Genomic DNA, 19,847 nt, shown 5'->3' on the forward strand with positions numbered 1-19,847 from the left:
CAGCAGTTCCTGCAAGAGGAAGGCATTGATGCTATGGACTGGCCCGCCCGTTCCCCAGACCTGAATCCAATTGAGCACATCTGGGACATCATGTCTCGCTCCATCCACCAACACCACGTTGCACCACAGACTGTCCAGGAGTTGGCGGATGCTTTAGTCCAGGTCTGGGAGGAGATCCCTCAGGAGACCATCCGCCACCTCATCAGGAGCATGCCCAGGCGTTGTAGGGAGGTCATACAGACACTTGGAGGCCACACACACTACTGAGCCTCATTTTGACTTGTTTTAAGGACATTACATCAAAGTTGGATCAGCCTGTAGTGTGGTTTTCCACTTAAATTTTGAGGGTGACTCCAAATCCAGACCTCCATGGGTTGATAAATTTGATTTCCATTGATAATTTTTGTGTGATTTTGTTGTCAGCACATTCAATTATGTAAAGAAAAAAGTATTTAATAAGATTATTTCATTCATTCAGATCTAGGATGTGTTATTTTAGTGTTCCCTTTATTTTTTTGAGCAGTGTATATGTGTCTATATATTTTTTTTTTCTTAATCTCAAAATAAATAAATATATTCAGTGTATATATTTTTCACCAAACTGACAGATATTTTCCCATGAAAGGAAGCCTCATGAGGATGAAAAGATAAAAGGGAGGGAGGGAGATTTTAAAAAGCCCAAAGGGAGGGATAGGGAAGAGCGTTGGTAGAGGATGTGGGGAGAGGGAGGAGGCTGTATAGGACACTCCCTCTTGGTAATGGACAACTCAACCAGTGTTGAAGCGCCCTTACATGAGGTAAACTCTCAGAGAACACACCACAGTACGCTGACAAACATACCGGCATTGTTCTCCACAACAGGTATTTTGGGGGAATCCAAAAGAATAGTACAATAGCAAGGAATAAAAGACTCATCTCATAGAAAATACTCAATGCACCAAGGATTTTAAGTAGAAGCTGCACAAAGGTTGAGGAAGACATTAAAGACGCAAGTGGACGTAACAAACAAACAAAGGATCTTTAATGGATAAAAAGTACCCCAGAATTGTGGATTAAAGAATTATAGATCAAGAGGTGGACTACAGATTATTTTCCCACTGAGAATTTGACTCCTTGTTCCTTGCGTGGGATCAGGTTGTTGCTTGCCAGCCAACATTGAGGCGCGACAAGTGTGGTGTTTTTTTCTCATCCTTCTGAAGACCGATTAGACTGAAAACAGGTCTGATTATTTAGTTCTCTCAAATTTCATTGACTACCAATCTTGGTAGCACCTGCCCTTTAACTTAACCACATTCAACCTCCTTCAAATGTACTTATTCAAAGGGAGAGATTTTGAAGACGTTTGTTTTCATCAAAACAGTTGTAATTAAACCCTTGCTTTCCTTTTATTTTCTGTGTGTATGGCATGAGCAGAGTCGTGTAGAAGTGTCGGGTAGAAGAGAAAAGGCAAGCAGTGGCTGGGGGATTAAAGTAGTAGAGGAAGGGAGGAGACGAGAGATAAACAGAGGGAATTAAAGGAGTAAACATCTCTTAGTGTCTACTGTTGATCTAAACACATCTCATCACAAATCACAGAGGCGCAGTTGTTAGTGACAGACCTGTGATACGTGTAAGACAAACAGTTTGGCATACACAGACAGACGGGACATGCAAATTGTCTGAGACATACAGTAACAGTCCTCTGTGGCGTGTGTACGTGCACTTTGGGTGTGCGTTGCAGAATATTATTTGCTCTCTTGTGGACTGAAGAACATAGAAAAATCAACCAAAGACTTGTAGGTTAGAAATAGAGAGAATAGAAAAGCACCCGGGTAGAGCTTCTTCCACTATGGCAGCGGACACCTTGGAAGATCTCTGTTCAACCACACAGAGCTTTGACAGACCGGATGGTTTCAGAACATACGTCTACACCCACAGCTGCCCGTGCACAGGAAGAAGACACATCCATGACAACAACAGCAAGTACACCTACAGGTGCCTTCTCCAACTCCCACTCTTCCCTATAGCTCTACTCCTCGTCCCCTTGCTGCTCTGTATCTGGGGCCACCAGGCCCAAGGAGTCGTCCACTCCAGCTTCCGCCGCCTCAGCAGCCGAGAAAAGAAAGAGATGCAGAGGGAGATCCTGTCCATCCTGGGTCTACCGGGTCGGCCCAGACCCCATCCTCCCCTCCGACCGCCCTCTTCAGCCCCCCTCTTCATGCTGGACCTGTACCACGCTGTGTCGGCCGAGGGGGATGAGGGAAACGGAATAGGGGATTGGGCAGGGGGTCTGGGGTTCGGCGTTGTGGATGGGTTGACGGGCCACATCAGCCATGCCGCGCTGCCCACGCTTAACACATACACGGCGCCACTGGGGATGGTGGTCAGCGAGGCAGATACGGTCATGAGCTTCGTCAACCTGGGTGAGTTACTGACCGTTGATAAACCTGCAATTTAAAATTATTGTGTTTTAATTGGCTATTGTTGTTGACTCGTTATCCAATTAGTTGGGAGTTGTTTGTTCAGCCAATGGCCTCCCAATAGGGATTTCCAAATAGAGGCCCCAGGGCCTGATCTGGCCAAAAACTTATCCTGTGATCCTTTACATGTCTTGCAAAGAGCCCAGTAACTGAATAAAGGACATATAGTTGGATTTTTCAATGGGAAACTAGGCCAATATGGCAACGTTATGTGGTGTTGAACCAGTTCACCTCTCAGGGACAGTTTTGTTATCACATGAGATACTTTTCCTGTGCTGCACCATCCCAGTCAGTAGACCTACTGATGCTTATCTGACACGGCATAAAAATTAAACATCCTTTTCCCAGTCGTTTCCTTCCGCTATCTCTCCTGGAATAAGATGGAAAACCTTGTTACCGTGGGAAACATAATTCCATGTTATTTCTCTTCACATTTTGCATTGCTTCGACACTTGATATGCTAGTTTTTCTTCGGATTTCTAGTATTTTGACATACATAATAATATATATTACTGTATCATACATTACTGTTTTTGTTATATTTTTGTGTAATTATACATTTCAGTTAATGTTTCACTAGATCTTATTTTGACAATGTCTGGTGTGACGCCTTGAACCACCATCTAACCAATCTAGACAGTTTCTCATTTATAGCCCCTGTCAGTTGGAGAAAGAAAATACACCCATCACACACACAGTACACACACACACACACACCCTATCAATCCGACCCAGTCAAGGCCATGCAACCCGCTCAACACAGCTGTAAGGAATTACAGGCCCCACTGACACACACAGAAATGGAGAAACGGGCTAACAAGAGGGGAAAATGCGGCAGAGGACCGCTCTAAAAATACTCCCCAACCTGTAGTTAGTGGTGTGTGTGTTGAGCAGCTGCTGCAGTTGTAGGTCCTTAGTGTCTCTAATTACTGTACACTACAGGGCCCCGACCGTGGTTGTTAATCTGCTCTGCAGAGAGAGAGAGAGGATGTTTGTGTGTTCATGTGTGCGTAGTCTCGCTTGAGACACTGTGTCTGTGGTGAGAGACCAGCGTGTGCGTGTCCTTCCCTATCTTTCTCTGTCTTTCCCTATTGCCTCCCTCTCTCTCTACATTATCGCTATCCTGTCCTCCTTCACTGGGGATCGCCTGCACACCTCTCTCCACGTCTGCTCCGCTCCTCTTTCCTCTTATTTCCATTGACTCAGTCACTCACCTTCCAATCCTCCCATCTCCCATCTCCCTCCACACCTTCCCACTTCTGCTGCTCTTTTCTCTCCCTCTGTCTTCTCATTCACCACTTTCATATTATATTTATTGCTCCATGTTTTGCTCTTTCGCCTCCCTCTTCAACCTCCTCCTTGTGTCATGTTGGAATGTCTGTATCATACACTATGTATCGTACAATGAGTATATCTCTGTGTTTGTATTTCTGTCTTTTTAGGGCTTGTTGAGGGGAGTAGAGGTAATGTGTAGTGTAGATGTGAGCATGTGTGAATATGAGGTTTTGTGCTGTTTAAATGTGAAAATGTCAGTGGTATTACATCGACCTCCCTCTCTCCTCCTCTCTCTCAGTGGAGCAGGAGCGGGACCTGCTGCAGCCGCGGCCGTACTGGAAGGAGTTCCGTTTTGACCTGACGCCCCTCCCCCAGGGGGAAACAGTGACAGCTGCAGAGTTTCGCATTTATAAGACCCTGACCATGGGCCAGAGGGCCAACCGCACCCTGCACATCTCCGTCTACGAGATCCAACGGGAGAACAAACACAGGTTCCTGCCACTAGATCTACTTAATATAGCTATTTAACGCTCTCTCTCTGACATATGTATATGATCTACTTTTGGTTTTGCATGAAAAAAAGGATCAAACAGATAAAATAATGCCTTTCTTATGATTCCCCTCACTCTCTTTGCATGCTCTCTCTTTTTTCTCTCTATACACCACGGTTTGGCATATCGGTCCAGATGTTTTTTGTTTGTTGCTGTGGCAAAATGCAATGTTGAATTTGTATTGCTATTCACCCTGGCCTCATAGAACTCCTGGCAAAATAACTCATTGGCCACGTTGTGGCTTGCGAGGACGTCTTGTACAAACTTGGTTCTCGAGAGCTGAAGCTCAGTGTCTGTCTCTACTGCACGGCCATACAACATGTTTTGCGTATCTCTCCAGAGTTTGTTGTCTCATGCCACTCCTCGACTTTCCTCAGAGAGCCAGAGCTGGTGCTGCTGGACATGCAGTCGGTGCCTGCGGGGCAGGAGGGCTGGCTGGCTTTTGACGTGACCTCGGCCAGCAACCGCTGGCTCCTGCACCCCCGCAGCAACCTGGGCATCCGGCTCTATGTGGAGACAGAGGAGGGTGAGCATCATAGAGTTAATACTATGGTCAGGGTCAGGAAATGCTCTGCAGATGTGGAGGCTATTTCCCACTAAGTGGATTTCTTGATTTTTATGCCTTTGAATAAGGAGGGAAATTCACTCAGAATACAACACCAGTATCTGTGCAGTAACACTGTAATGTCACATAGTATTTGTAATTGTTTAGTAAATACATAGAAATTGAGGTTTTGGTTTACCTCAAGATTGTTCTCTCTCTATCAGACCGGTCCCTGTCAGCTGGGTGGGTAGGATTGGTGGGTCGTAGGGGCCCCCGCTCCAAACAGCCCTTCATGGTGACCTTCTTCAGGGCCAGCCAGGCCCCCTGTCGCCCCCCACGCGCCCTGAAACCCAACCCCCGCAAGAAGAAACCCAAATACGACCTGCCCCTGCCCAGTATACATGGTGAGGTCCTACAAGGTCAGGGGACAACTGGTTTTTGGTCTTGTTGTTAAACTTGTTTTATGCACAGTTTAAAGGGATAGTTCATCCAAATTACAAAATTACTTAAATTGCGTTTAAATTTAGTTATGTATTTTATTTTAAATCCAATGCATCCAAAGTGTACATGACAGTTTGTCCTGGCTCATAACATATTTTTTGGTCCCTTTCAGATCACAGCCACGTCAACAGTGGGCGTCAGGCTTGTAAGAGACATGAATTATATGTGAGCTTCAGTGACCTAGGCTGGAAGGTGAGATTCTGTCTCCCTTAACTACTCATTCGATTGAATAGATAATATCATGAGCTAACATTGTATCAACTTATTTGCTGTAACACACAGTTCTATTCTAGTCATTAATCTAATCTTGTCATTCTATTTCTATGGTATTTCTCTCCATTAGGACTGGGTCCTGGCTCCTACGGGTTACTCTGCCTTCTATTGTGATGGAGAATGCCTCTACCCTCTGGGTTCCTGCATGAATGCCACCAACCACGCTATGATCCAACTAGTGGTCAGTATGCACTACTAAATCCTCTCTCACATGAACGCTAACATTATTGGTTTCAGTCGGAAAGATGGTAAATGGCTCAGACATTAATGGCAAATATAAAAAACTAAAATACCCAAGTTACCTGAGTCTACAATGGCGGACTCTCAATGTAGAGTGCGGATAGTGAGAAGTAACATTCAAGACTGAAGCAATTGTGTCCTCTAGTGGTATACTTTATACTGTACCAGGTTACTACAGTACACACACTGATAATACAAAACATTAAGGACACCAGCTCTTTCCATGACATAGACTGACCAGGTGAATCCAGGTGAAAGCTATGATCCCTTATTGATGTCACTTGTTAAATCCACTTCAATCAGTGTAGATGAAGGGGAGTTAAAGAAGGATTTTTAAGACTTGAGAGAATTGAGACATGGATTGTGTCTGTGTGCCGTTCAGATGGTGAATCGGCAAGACAAAATATTTAAGTGCCTTTGAACGGGGTATGGTAGTAGGTGCCAGGCGCTGCTGGGTTTTTCATGCTCAACAGTTTCCCGTGTGTATCAAGAACGGTCCACCACCCAAAGGACATCCAGCCAACTTGACACAACTGTGGGAAGCATTGGAGTCAACATGGCCAGCATCCCTGTGGAACGCTTAGGGTACCTTGTAGAGTCCATGCCCCGATGAATTGAGGCTGTTCTGTGGGAAAAAGGGGGAGCAACTCAATATTAGGAAGGTGTTCCTAATGTTTTGTACACTCAGTGTATGTTTTTAAATAGTACAGTATCACATCACAGTACAAAGCCATATAAAGTGTGGACCTGTAGTACCTGTAAATCAACTAAACGTTGCTTTTTATTTCCATATGCAAAGAATAAAGCATCATTGTTCATGTAATAATCTAATATTAGCCTCATAACTCTAGGAAGAGGAAATAGTGATGAAATAATCAAATAAATGAAAAGACAGAGTTGAGTTTATTTATTTTATTTTTGTTTTTACAGGGACAGTGCACATTAATCAACGTTTCAGTAAAAGCGCCGGTTTTAGCCAGCTGGTTAATTTTCAACCGCAGTAATAAATGTTTTTGAACTACTACTTATTTTATAAAAAAATTTAAAATTCAGTGCAAAGTAATGTATTGCATTGGTGTCTAGATCCCTGTTAGGTGGCAAAGTGTCACAATAATACTGTGGGGAGAGAAAACAAGAGAATACATTAATTTAATGGGTGTTAACTAATCAGGGTTCAACAAAGCACTTAAAGTTCTCAATTCCTTCACAAGAGAGAGAGAGGGAGAAAATGTGAGAAGAGAGAGGGATGAGAAAGGAGTATGGTCCCTGCAGTATGACTACATGCTGGCCATGAGGTTCTCCAAGTGGTACTCCAGGAGGCTGGAGAGCTCAGTGACCAGAGACTGGGTTAAAGTACCAGGCCAGCTTCTGGCCAAACATGTCATCTAGCAGAGCCATCAGCCAGCCCTGAAGAGAACACCACACAACACATAGAAAATGGCTCTGAGTTACTAGCTTATCAAGAGGAGAGAGACAATGAGCACTACTCCCCCTAAAATGGCATTGAAACCTGGTTAACCATTAATAAGGAAGTAAAAAGGAAGTAAACTAAGAATACGGAAGTAAACAGGAAGTAACCTCTTGACTCATTGAGCAGCAGCAGGTATCTCTCAGCCTCTGGCTCCATTTTGGCAGCAGTGGGCAGGAAGGAGTACAGGAGAGCATACAGACGCTCCACGAACCCACCAGGGTGCTAAAGGAAAAGGAGGAGAAAAGAGGAATTTAAGTGAAACTGCTAAGAGACATCAAAACATGTACCAGTGAGATGCTACTTACCACCATCAGGGACTTCTGAGCTGTCATCATCCCAAACAGCACCAGCTCAAAGAGGACATCAATCAGGTTAACATGATGGATCTAGGACAAGAAAACACGTTTGGAGAAAATAGGAATGATTTCATATAGATCAGCTACTGTCATTTATAAAAGACATGCATGTGGAAGAACTCAAAGTGAGACTTGAAAGAGTTAATGAACTCACCTTTGCCTCAGCCAGCTCCCTCTCAATGTCAATCTGCTTGGAGGGGTCACTCAGGTAGTCCACAAAGTTGTTATAGGCACGGATGAATTTGGCCTCGTCCTATGACAAAGAAAATAGCATCTTAGTGAACAGAACACATTTCCCTTGACAGACAATGAGTTAGTGAGTTACCTTGTGGTTGGCCTGAACCAGTGCGCCCAGGAGGACCTTTCCCACCACAAACAGATGGTTCCTGCTCAGGGTGGAACCGAGCAGGGTCTAGAGAAAAGGGAAGAGTTAGGGTGAGACATTTTCCTCTAGGAGACAGACAGAACAAGAAGTCACAGAGAGAAAAAGAAAAGTGGGTCCACTCACAGTGAAGGCCTGGCGCAGGGAGACGAGCCTCAGGGCGATGTCCTCCACTATCTTGGTGGTAAGGTAGAGGCTGTGGGAGGGAGGGAATGGAGCATGTCAACCAGTAGTCAATGGGGGATAACAGCATTGTGACCACTATCCTTCAGCATCTGACAAGCCCAGACTACACAGACATTTAGAGGAACTCAGTTTAGCAGAGGAACCTCCCTCTCCTCAGGCAGCAGGTCCTCCTCCCATCCCTACAACAACAAAACAAGCATTCAAAATCAGTGACCAATGCAATGACATAACAAATAATCGGTCAATCGAAGGATCTTAATGTGCCTAGTCAATAGTATGTATGTGTGTGTGTGTGTATGTAACATCTGACCTCATAGCAGTTGTGGGCCTCTGGCTCAGTGAACTGCTGAGTGGTGGGCATAGAGAAGGAGGCAGCCTCAGACCACACTGGAGAGGAGAGCAGCCCGTCCAGCCCCATGTGGAGAGTGGCATATGCCACCGAGACATCGGTCTGCTGCTCAAAACACGCACAACACACCTGTTTACCACACACACGTTATTAGAAAACTGACCAAATCTAATGCAAAAATGCCCAGTAATGTCTAGTCTATATACATAGGAAATCGTTTATTACATAGTTGCAGCCAAGCGTCACCTCCACAGACTTCTCGTGGCGGAGGTGAGACGCATACTGGGGTCACCCTGCCAGCCACATACTGACAGAGAGAGAATACATTTACATTACATTTTAGTCATTTAGCAGACGCTCTTATCCAGAGCGACTTACAGTTAGTGAGTGCATACATTATTAATTTTTTCATACCCACAACCCTGGCTTTGCAAACGCCATGCTCTACCAACGTATTTTCTTTGCCCTATGTTATAAATAACATAATTAATCATTAGATTGTTCGCTACAATATTATAACATTAATATACTTGTACTTGACAGTGTTGATTAAATAATAACGTTAATTTGCTGTGACCATTGCTAGTTTAGACTGCACCGCTCTTGGTTGTATATCTTCCAAATCAAATCGTATTGGTTATTGCGGGTGTAGCGAAATGCTTGTGCTTCTAGCTCCGACAGTGCAGTAATATCTAACAAGTAATATCTAACAATTTCACAACATATACCCAATACACACAAATCTAAGTAAGAAATGAATTAAGAATATATACATATATGGACGAGCGATTTGGTGTTCCATATTGGTGTTGTGAGGTGGTACGATTTGGAGGCGTTGCCGCTGGTTGGACCAATCAAAATCAACTTGATACCTTCTTCATTTTCACCTCCAGATCCTTCCTATTACCTATAACCGCGATCAATCTACGTTGAGAGGGGCCGTTCTATAGCGTTTTAAAGGGAAAGACATATATATATATACATATATTTAGTCCCTATTTAGTTTTGTATTCAGCGGATTTCATTAATAAAAAGCATATGTTTTCACTCACGTACCTACAGCCACTAGTTAGCTTGTAAATTGAATTTCGAAGTTAGCGCCGTTCTGCCGCGGAGTTCTATTGAACGTGACCACTTTTTGATCATGCCTGTGATGACGTTCCATTTAATCTAAACATGCTAAATTCTCAAGAGTAAATCGTCGGTAACTTTTGAACCATATACGGTAGATACATGGGGTTTGGACTATTGTTTTCTGACAGAATTTTCTATTGAATGGGAATATTTGTAAACCTTGAAATAATTAATAATTTGATGGGTGAACACCCTATATATTATTGACTATTTTGCCACCAGAGGCGTTCCTATATTGTTGGTATAATATAAAATACAAATACCAAATATTGTTTTATAAAGTCACTAGCTACGTTGGAAGAATGAGACAAGGTGATTTTTTTTTTCTGGTGTTGTTTAACTCCTGAAAGTATTTGCCTCAGTGGCAGTGGCGGCTCCTGAAAAAATTCTCAGGGGGGGCAATTTTTCTGATGATTTAGGTGACCTACACACATTTAAAAAAAGATATGTCCAGCAACAACATGAAGACAGGGGCAGCATATAAGTCAATACCAGAAGCATTTATTGACTGATCTCAAAAGTGTTGGCTTACAAAAGCAAAATAAGTTATCACAGTAACAATAATCAAGGGTGTTCTTTCACATTCCTCAACACTGCATAAACAATATGCATTTCCATAAAACACCTCATCTAATTGTGCCACAAAGTTGACAAGTCCAAGAAAAATACCAGGGTTGGTGGAGCCCTCAGTTTCATCTTTGCCTCGCAAAGCTAACTCAAACACTCCGCAAAACTTCACACACTGGATTAGCCGGCTGAGGATGTGGCGGTTCTTGCTAACCTCATCGTTGTGGCGGCGGACAGCTAGCCTGTATCCCTCATCCAGTTGAGTGGCAATGTTCACTCTCCCCAAAGCAGACAATCTCAAACAGCTATCCATGTGGGTCTTTGACAGCTCATGTTTCTTAATCTTTTCTGAAAGATGGTGCATGTCCGTTACACCAGTCGCTGTCCAAGCGGTGCTGTCTGCCGTGCCGCCTTCAGGGTGAAAGAGTAAGCAGGGGTAGCAGAAGACTGCATTAGCTACATCGCAGCCTGCTAGCCAGGTTTTTCGTTTCGTACCAATTTTTTGAAAATCCTCGGGTGTAGGACTTTCCCCCTTTAGTAGAAACCTGTTGAATTATTAAATTTGGTCTGGGAGGTCCTAATTGTTTCGTTGCCAATTTATCTTGATTTGTTCGCCGACAAAAGGAACTTCTTTCAAAGAGACAATCGAGTTGCACTGAACGCTAGCCATCTTGACAGTAGTACGTGAATTGATTGACGCTGCTACCCGCTCTTTCTTAGTTACGTTCATGGTTATGTTACGTATGACGAAAAGCGCCGTAAGTGCAAGCCCTCCCGGAACCCATAGAGATTGTATTGAAAGCTCTGATATTTGAAAAAAAAAAGATTTTACATGAGAGTCTATGAGAGACTTCTGGGGTGATTTTCAACCTGACTGAAATCGCCCCAAAAGGGGCGGGGCCATTTGAAGCACGACTTTAGCCTGATTGGACATTTAGTGGCAGATCAGACGTCTAGATTAGAACACTGATAACTACTGTTGCCGTGATATAATTGATTATAAAAAAAATCCCTTCCTTTTCCCGTTTGGCAGTGCGTCGCCCATATCGCCCTAATGAACACACCGCCCCTGCTCAGTGGGCTATAAAGTATTGTGGAGGACAGAGGACCCGGCTTCATTAAAACATACCTTCACACGGCCTTCCGAGTGGCGCAGCGGTCTAAGCCACTGCATCTCAGTGTTTAAGGCGTCACTACAGACCCCCTGGTTCGATTCCAGGCTGTATCACAACAGGCCGTGATTGGAGTCCCTTAGGGCGGCGCACAATTGGCCCAGCGTCGTCCGGGTTTGGCCGGTGTAAGCCCTCATTGTAAATAACAATTTGTTCTTAACTGACTTGCCTAGTTAAAAAATATTGACCAAATTCAGACAAGGGGGGCCCACTGAAAAAAGAGAGCACTGAAGGATCCAAATAATAATAACCCATGTCTCTTTTATAACAGGATAGTATCATTGATTATATCAAAGTGCATGTATGAATGAGTCTGATTTACATTTTTTTAATGGCAGGTTCACCTTCTGAAACCGGATGAGGTTCCCAAAGCGTGCTGCGCACCCACCAAGCTCAGTCCCATCTCTGTACTCTTCTACGATGACAATAACAATGTGATCCTAAAGAAGCATCGCAACATGGTGGTCAAGACCTGTGGATGCCTGTGACACCTATGGTAGCACATCTATCAATTCTACACCATTTTAATCAATTTGACTGCCATTGTCCCAAAAGATACAAACGAGGTAATATAACTTGCAACCAGTAGTTGATAGCAATAATCTGACAATATGCTGATAAATAGTATGTATCTAATATATTGATTTTGAGTCAGAGATTGGTATATGAACAACACCCATTGCCTCCTTCTTAAAGAAATCCTCAATTATTATCTTCACATTGGACTTATAACCATAATTCACTCTTAATTAACTAAACTATTCAAATCTACAGTAATTCAGATAATTACATCACCCTTTCATGTAATATATTCTGTGACCAATCAAAGCTGCAAAGTACTGTATTAGAACTTCAATCAATGCTAAAATTCTACCCTTTTGATGGCTATAGTATCTTGTTGAACCATTAATTTATCAGTCTCTTTTAGATGTACTACACATGGTTAAATAAAAAAGCTAAATATATGGACCATAAATGCTTTGCAAAGATTACACGTTTTTTTCCCTTCTTTAATTATACTTTTAACCAGTACAAGTTAGTAGCAATGGAAAATGTCAAATTATTTGCCATTTTTATATGTACAGAGGATCCAATACACAGTGATGTATGTCCTTGTCAACAGATTTCTGGAGGACTGTATACTGCTATATTTGTAATAAAATAATAAACTATACTGAACAAAAATATAAACACAACATGTAAAGTGTTGGTCCCATGTTTCATGAGCTGAAATAAGATTCCAGGAATTTTCCATACGCACAAAAGCTAATTTCTCTAATATTTTGTGCACAAATTTGTTTACATCCCTGTTAGTGAGCATTTCTCCATTGCCATGATAATCCATCCACCTGACAAGTGTTGCATATCAAGAAGCTGAGTAAACAGCATGATGATTACACAGGTGTACCTTGTGCTGGGGACAAAAGCCCACTAAAATGTGCAGTTTTGTCACAACACAATGCCACAGATGTCTGAAGTTCTGCGGGAGCGTGCAATTGGTATGCGGACTGCAGGAATGTCCACCAGAGCTGTTGCCAGAGAATTGAATGTTAATTTCTCTACCATAAATCGCCTCCAACGATGTTTTAGAGAATTTGGCAGTACGTCCAACTGGCCTCACAACCGCGTGTAACCACGCCAGCACAGGACCTCCACATCTGGCTTCTTCACCTGCGGGATCGTCTAAGACCAGCCACCCGGGCAGCTGATGAAACTGGGAGTATTTCTGTCTTTAATAAAGCCCTTTTGTGGGGAAAAACTCATGCTGATAGGTTGGGCCTGGCTCCCCAGTGGGTGGGCCTATGCCCTTCCAGGCTGGCTGCACCCTCACCCAGTCATGTGAAATCCATAGATTAGGGCCTAATGAATTTATTCCAATTGATCGATTTCCTTATATGAACTGGAACTTAGTGAAATTGTTGCATTTATATTTTAGTTCAGTATAGAATATTTATTGTAAGAGGTTGATTTGATGCAGAAGAGAGAGTAAATGGCAGTGAACACAGATCTCCAGAAACACATTTACAAGTCTATCCTAGACAGTGTCACCTCTATTCAGCTACATAGCCTTGCAGTATATTGGAAATACATTTGAAAATACTTATAAATATGCATTTATCTGGTATCAGTATAGACGGAATGGCGTTTAACTTGCATTCAGAAGTCCCGATTTTCTGCTAGGATTACAAGGCATACATATTCTCTCACACACACAAATGTACTCACTGCTTTCCTTCAGAATGGATCAAATAGGCAGAGGAATGCTTTCATATATATTGCAAATTTTATTGGAAATGGTCAAATGCAAAAAAACAATTGTTACAACATGGACCCGGAGACTATCAAAAGTGATTTTTGCATACACAGACCAAAACTACTATGGGATTTGGCATTGTTTCGACCAGGGCCTTTGCAGGCAGAACAAGGCTCGGTCTTGGGCTACTAACAAATCCTTTCCACCATGACACCATTCTCAAAGAAAGCAGAAATGATCGAGAACATTTGAACAAGAGTGTATGGGAGGAGGTATAGAAAAGAGTTTGGGGCAAAAGTAGGACAGCGGTACACAGGTGAGAAAAAGTAGGAAAAAAAAGTCACACCATGAAACTTGTAGACGTAACAGTCTAGATGTTATTGAATCAGGAATTAAGTGAAGGAAGCAGCATAGGGAAATGGGATGTAGGTAGAGTGGACTCAGAAGTAGTCCTGTGTGGCTCAGTTAGTAGAGCATGGCGCTTGCAACGCCAGGGTTGTGGGTTCGATTCCCACTGGGGACCAGTATGAAAAATGTATGCACTCGCTCTGGATAAGAGCATCTGCTAAATGACTGAAATGAAATGTAAGTAAGATGGGTGCTTCAATAGAGTCTGAAGTTCAGGAGTGGTTGGACAGATAAGGGGTGCTGGTGTGCTTCTGCCCCCATTTTAGGTCGTCAAACAAATATTCCCCCACCCATGTCCAGGGGTCTCAGTGTTTTGTCCCTTGACGCCATTATATCAGTTGCTGTGTTCAAATCGTGTGTCTGTGAATCACAACATGAAAAACAATGAGTGACAACATTTCCACATATTGAGCCATACAAAATATAACTGAAGCATAGGGCAAGATTTTGCTGCTAACGTATACTGCAAGTCAATGATGAGAGCGTCTTACCCCAGCTGTAGGTCCATTGTATGTGTGATCGTTTAAGCCTCAACATCAACCAGCTCTGGTGGCATTGGGGACTTAGGATGCTTGCTCTCAAAATGCTGCTTGAATGTCTTCGGGTCCGGCATCTGCGTCTGTAAGGGTCAGGTAAGGAATGGCTGATATTAACAATCATTGGCTGCGACTGAATTTTCAGGTGACAAACAAAGCAATAAGATGCATCAAACTACTACACATCACACAGGCCAGTACAATGGACTACACAGAGAGAAACCTAAAGGTAGGCACGTCAAACGTTCAGGTTGCTGCACAGACTATGGAGGCTCTAGAGCGCCAGGATAAATTGTGTTTGAGAGCATTTGTTAAACTCTTTAAAATGGTTAAATGAATGTAATTTTTGCAATAGTTTGAGTGGGCAACATATACTATCATCTTAAAATTGACATGTTCAATTATTTTGCCATAGTAAATTAATGTATATTGCGCTCATTTCCCTAATGTGGACAGTTTGTGTTACTACCTTACACAAGCCTGCATTGTCACCCTATAAAATTGAATGGAATTAAACAATTTTTACCTCAGATTGGTGATGTTAGTATAAAAGTTTATAGACGTCACGATTACATAAGATTGATTGATAAACCAGATCAATATCTTTGGTTTTGTACCGTTGATTTTGTCACCCGCTGGGATGCGCAGGACTTCGAACGCAGAGTTAATGAAACGGCACAGAAAATTTGGGCCGGTCTCTCTATAAAAGTCGCTGGCCACACACCGATACATGGATTTGACAGTCAAACTATTACTTAAATATGTTGTCACTGTTGATATCCTATGTCAGGTCATGTTTTCGTTTAGGTTAACTAACAAAAAAAGTGGTCTAGTCCTTTTTCCGTGATGGAAGCCTCCCGAAATCAACATCCCAAAATATAGACATAAGCCTTCAAGTTTTCATCTAACCAATCATGTATAGGTTATTCCAAGTTTCCGTGTGGCTTTTGAATAGTGTTAGTTCAAACAGCACTACACCTGAAACATTTGCCCCCTGTTCTATTGATTTCAGTGTGATATCAATGGAAGTGATTAACAAAAATAGTGTTGGTTTTTGTTGTTGTGTTAATTTCAACAGCGCGTACAACCTGATTGAATATATTGGAAGAACTGGCCACATTTACTTTTCGCCAGCCAACAAGATGAGTAGGCCTAACAAACAGCAAAAGCACCAACCTATGTCAATCTAGTATCCCCCATAGTACAAAAGTTGACCTATTCTGTGCAATAAATAAATATTCCAAACATAGTCTGGGACAGTTGTGGAATGCGATAGATGCCCAATTAATACAACCGCTAGCATAAAAAAACAGTTTTAAGCAATGAGCCTGACGCAACAGATGAGAACATTTAGCTTAAAATGTTGATAAACTATTAGGCTATTTCTTCACATTATAAGCGCAGCAATGTGCACACGGTAGTAGGCTATAAGTGCGAATGTTCCATTCACAGGAAAACACCATTCTCAAAAGTGATCACATGCAATTATGCATGTAATGCTTTTATTATAAAGGTGCATTTTTATGGTGAAAAGGATCTTCCCCAAATTTGAGACTCATGAGCTGCGTATGCATGCCAGTTAGGCTCTACACCAGTTGTAATGCGGATTAATGTGCTTCATTTTAAGAAGTTATTTGGCCTCTTTAGTTACATTTTAGTCATTTAGCAGATGCTATCCAGAGCAACTTACAGTTAGTGAGTGCATACATTTTCATACTGGTCCCCTGTGGGAAACGAACCCACAACCCTGGCGTTGCAAGCGCCATGCTCTACCAACTGAGCTACAGGGGACCCTAGTTGTGATACAAACCGTATCAAAACATATAGGCCTATGGGCTAGGCTACATGAGGTGTGCGACTATGATTTGAAAAAGTTGCAAAAAAGCTGGGCATCATTCACAAATAATAATTCACAAGTGATAGGCTAATATTGCCACTCATCACACTATTCTTGATTTAATCTTTTCTTTATATATACTAAATAATATATGTGTAACATTTATTTAGATTTAGAATGGACCATTATCATGCACCAGTCTCAAACGGGCAGCGGAAAAAAATACATATCATCTATGCCCTTAAATAGCGAATGAGGACGCTTTCCCGTGGTTCATTTTCATGCCAGCCAGGTAGGCTATACTCCTGTTGTAAAGAGAAGTATTGTGCTTAATATTAGGAAAGTTGAGAAATAAATATAGTAGGCCTAGCCTATAGAAAGCTGATGGGATCCTACTCTTTTTAATAGAGGCCATCACTGTTTTCTCAACCAATTGCATAGCCTATAGAATTGTTGCGCAACATGAGCTCTCATGAAGTGTTTGATTAGATTGTCGATTACATTTGCATTGATGTCAGAGTGATTAGAGGGACAATAGAGTGCTAAGTACAAGGCAGTTATCAAGTTTGGTAGGCTACTAATGACCGTCAGCAGCATCAGAGCTTGGTCACGTGGAATTTGACTGCCGTCATGACTCGGTAATACAGTCACCGTAACAGCCCTAGCCCTGCCTACTAAAGGCACATAAAGTACCAACCACTAATACTCACCCTACAGACAGGACAGGTGTGGACCAGTGCTGCCTTGGCTGCAGTCTTCTGGTCTGCTGCTGCTCCCTTCTTCTTAGCAGCCGCCGCCTTGGCGTTCTTTTGCTGGGATTGAATCTTCTGTTGCCCGCGAGCCATAGCCTACCTGAGAGAAATAGACTTAGAAAAATGCAACCCATAGCATTGATATTTATCTGTTGATACCAGTATCTCAGTCTTGTCAGCAATCTAGCCATCTATGAAGAGAATGTACAAGTGAATTTAGCTAAACAAGTGACTAACCAGCTGACAACTAAACAAGAGATTATGTAAGATTATATACCTAGCTAGCTTGTATTTAGTAAACAATAGGTTTGTTATGTAACAGATTTAAACTATAAGATTTAGGCGTGCTATACAATTAATGGCTAACATTTTGTTAAGGTATCAACTGGCTAGTCAGGTGTGACTAGTCACTTGAGAAACGTGCCATCTTATGTTCGGAGAAGAATGTGATGATAAGCATAAAGCAAGAGCCAAAACAGGGCATTCCACTGCAGTGGCTAACTGGGGTGTATTCCCAAAATCAGAAAACGGGACGAAACTGACCTATGTGAAGTTGTCCGATAGAAACGTTTTTGCAACTGTTTGCTACGGTGTGCACTAATGAATATACCCATCATACCTCGCTCTTGCGTTAGTTCGGCTGGCAAAGTTAGCTAGCAATGAAAGCTAGAACATTTAGCTAACTAGTAAACTAGCCAATTGATTAGTAACAGTTGGCGTGAATTTATTAGTAACCGTTGGCGTGGTTTAATGGTAATAACTAAGACAAACATGTCTGCGGCGTGAACTTAAACAAAATACAGCATGGTTAACCAGTTCTAACAACATTGGCTAAGCTATAAGTTGGATAGCTAGCGTAGGTAGCCAAGTTAGCCAGCCATTTTCACGTGTGGCTTAGCTAGCTAGCTATTTAGCTACCGCCGGAGAACTGGATAGCTAAACCAAAATAAATGTTACCGAAGTGTTTATTTGCGTATAAGTTGCACACACCGATAAATGTGCTGTTCAATCTGATAAATAAAATGCTTATTTTTTATAAAATACCTTCGCGTTGTTTCGCCCGTCTTCGTTCTCCTTGGGTGTTGTACCAGAATCGGAAGATGGCTAGTAGGAGGTGTCAAAACTACGCAGCGCCACCTTCTTCTTCGATGAGGTTTAACGGCGGTTGGCATCCAATTTGTTGCATTACCGCCACCCACTAGAGTACAACTCCCTTATATATAACACTACACTCACAAATTCATAAATATTATTAATAATTAACACCACCCTACTCCACTATTTAAATATATTAATTCCTACCTCATGCCCTCAACCTGAAATGATGGGACATCACCACTTAACACTCCCTGTAACTCTTCTGATGTCAAGTCTCGCACACCCAAATAAATACCTCTCTGCAGCTGCCTCCACAACCTCAATTTTCTTCGACTTACGTTCCATCCCTGCAGTACAATTAATAACCATTGCAGGGATGTAGCTCAGTTGGTAGAGCATGGTGTTTGCAACGCCAGGGTTGTGGGTTCGATTCCCACAGGGGGCCAGTATGAAAAATATAAAATAATGTATGCACTAACTGTAAGTCGCTCTGGATAAGAGCATCTGCTAAAATGTAAATGCTAAAAATCCTATCTTACTGAAACATGTATCACTTGTTGGCCTATCTCTCTGTACTGATACAGATCTACTACTCTCACCACTCCTCCCCCTTGACCCATCTTCCTCTACTTTCTTCACTGCCTCAGCATGTGACAACTTCTTCACTACTCTTACCCTGGAAACCTCAACCTCTCTTGCACAGGACATTTCTGATCCCCAGCCCCATGGGCACCCCTACAATTAACAAATACCACTACTTTCCCCAATGCTACACATTCCTTTGTCTCATGCCCTTCTGCACACTTCTCACACCTTGGAACCTCCCTCCTACACACTGCTGCCACATGCCCATAAGTTTGACACCTGTAACATCGTAATGTATTCGGCACATAAACTCGAACAGGATAACTTACATATCCTAACTTCACTTTGTCAGGCAAGGACTCAAGTTCAAAACTCAACTGTTTCCCCACCCTGTTTGCGTTGCACCAAACGACGAGCATCACAAACAACGGGATCTTCCCCTTCATTTGGTCAATTTTTACATTTACTGCTACCCCAGTAATCACTCCTTTCAATGGTTCCCTTTTCTTGAGAGTGAAACAATTCACAATTCTTTCCCCCATTTGTTTAACTCTGAGCGCCTTCTCCCTCTGACCAACAGAAACACAAACAATTATCACTAGACCACTTCTGGTTACCCTCACCGATTCCACTATACCCAACACTTTTTTCACCCATCCTGAAACCACAAATGGATCAGCCAAAAGGCAAGGGTCCACTTTTTCAAAAAACTTCACTCCTACTCTCACTGACTCATCTTTATCCTGACCCTCTGTGCAAGCCTCGGGCTCTGAGTACTTCACCACACCAACCACCTCCGATACTTCACCATCATTCACTTCCATTTCTCCTCCTGCCTTCAGCTCACTTTGCTTACATTTCCTACCATTCTTCTTTAACAAACCTTCTCCCTTTTTTCCGCCATTTTTTACCGACTC

At 42.4% G+C, this 19,847-nt stretch overlaps 2 protein-coding genes and 1 long non-coding RNA gene across 8 annotated transcripts; 1 reads left to right on the forward strand and 2 right to left on the reverse strand.

Moving 5' to 3' along the window:
* Positions 1 to 793: 793 nt before the first annotated feature.
* LOC121586403 (bone morphogenetic protein 8B) lies at positions 794 to 12,656 on the forward strand. 2 transcript variants are annotated; one of them, XM_041903051.1, is made up of 7 exons: positions 794 to 2,402; positions 4,033 to 4,225; positions 4,663 to 4,811; positions 5,054 to 5,248; positions 5,443 to 5,522; positions 5,674 to 5,784; positions 11,799 to 12,656. In XM_041903051.1, exons 1-7 carry the CDS (start codon positions 1,829 to 1,831, stop codon positions 11,946 to 11,948), a joined length of 1,452 nt encoding a protein of 483 aa, XP_041758985.1. In that variant the 5' UTR covers positions 794 to 1,828; the 3' UTR covers positions 11,949 to 12,656. The 2 variants fall into 2 exon arrangements, with proteins under 2 accessions (XP_041758985.1, XP_041758986.1); XM_041903052.1 differs by having other exon boundaries at positions 5,054 to 5,233.
* On the reverse strand, positions 6,780 to 10,154 carry LOC121586405. 4 transcript variants are annotated; one of them, XR_006003938.1, is made up of 6 exons: positions 9,361 to 10,154; positions 8,179 to 8,894; positions 7,996 to 8,082; positions 7,825 to 7,923; positions 7,620 to 7,700; positions 6,780 to 7,536 (listed from the first exon to the last, which is right to left on the reverse strand). It is a non-coding gene; the product is annotated as an uncharacterized LOC121586405 (long non-coding RNA). The 4 variants fall into 4 exon arrangements; XR_006003939.2 differs by lacking the exon at positions 9,361 to 10,154 and having other exon boundaries at positions 8,179 to 8,417; positions 8,549 to 8,968; XR_006003940.2 differs by lacking the exon at positions 9,361 to 10,154 and having other exon boundaries at positions 6,780 to 7,250; positions 7,422 to 7,536; positions 8,179 to 8,968.
* A 1,066-nt stretch (positions 12,657 to 13,722) lies between the features above and the next one.
* LOC121586407 (zinc finger protein 706) lies at positions 13,723 to 18,395 on the reverse strand. 2 transcript variants are annotated; one of them, XM_041903054.2, is made up of 4 exons: positions 18,292 to 18,395; positions 17,206 to 17,347; positions 14,614 to 14,741; positions 13,723 to 14,482 (listed from the first exon to the last, which is right to left on the reverse strand). In XM_041903054.2, exons 2-3 carry the CDS (start codon positions 17,338 to 17,340, stop codon positions 14,646 to 14,648), a joined length of 231 nt encoding a protein of 76 aa, XP_041758988.1. In that variant the 5' UTR covers positions 17,341 to 17,347; positions 18,292 to 18,395; the 3' UTR covers positions 13,723 to 14,482; positions 14,614 to 14,645. The 2 variants fall into 2 exon arrangements, with proteins under 2 accessions (XP_041758988.1, XP_041758989.1); XM_041903055.2 differs by having other exon boundaries at positions 17,206 to 17,361; positions 18,292 to 18,382.
* Between the last annotated feature and the right edge of the window lie 1,452 nt (positions 18,396 to 19,847).

This window comes from Coregonus clupeaformis, chromosome 17, assembly GCF_020615455.1.
Source record: "Coregonus clupeaformis isolate EN_2021a chromosome 17, ASM2061545v1, whole genome shotgun sequence".
Classification (NCBI taxonomy): domain Eukaryota; kingdom Metazoa; phylum Chordata; class Actinopteri; order Salmoniformes; family Salmonidae; genus Coregonus; species Coregonus clupeaformis.

What these genes read in the sequence shown, in the direction of transcription:
- LOC121586403 (XM_041903051.1), top strand. Translation starts at nt 1,829, where the DNA reads ATGGCAGCGGACACCTTGGAAGATCTCTGTTCAACCACACAGAGCTTT. An exon ending in CTATGTGGAGACAGAGGAGG is followed by an intron (nt 4,812 to 5,053) that starts GTGAGCATCATA and finishes TCTCTCTATCAG; the next exon opens with ACCGGTCCCTGTCAGCTGGG. An exon ending in TCAGTGACCTAGGCTGGAAG is followed by an intron (nt 5,523 to 5,673) that starts GTGAGATTCTGT and finishes TCTCTCCATTAG; the next exon opens with GACTGGGTCCTGGCTCCTAC.
- LOC121586407 (XM_041903054.2), bottom strand. Translation starts at nt 17,340, where the DNA reads ATGGCTCGCGGGCAACAGAAGATTCAATCCCAGCAAAAGAACGCCAAG. An exon ending in ACACCTGTCCTGTCTGTAGG is followed by an intron (nt 14,742 to 17,205) that starts GTGAGTATTAGT and finishes TGACCCTTACAG; the next exon opens with ACGCAGATGCCGGACCCGAA.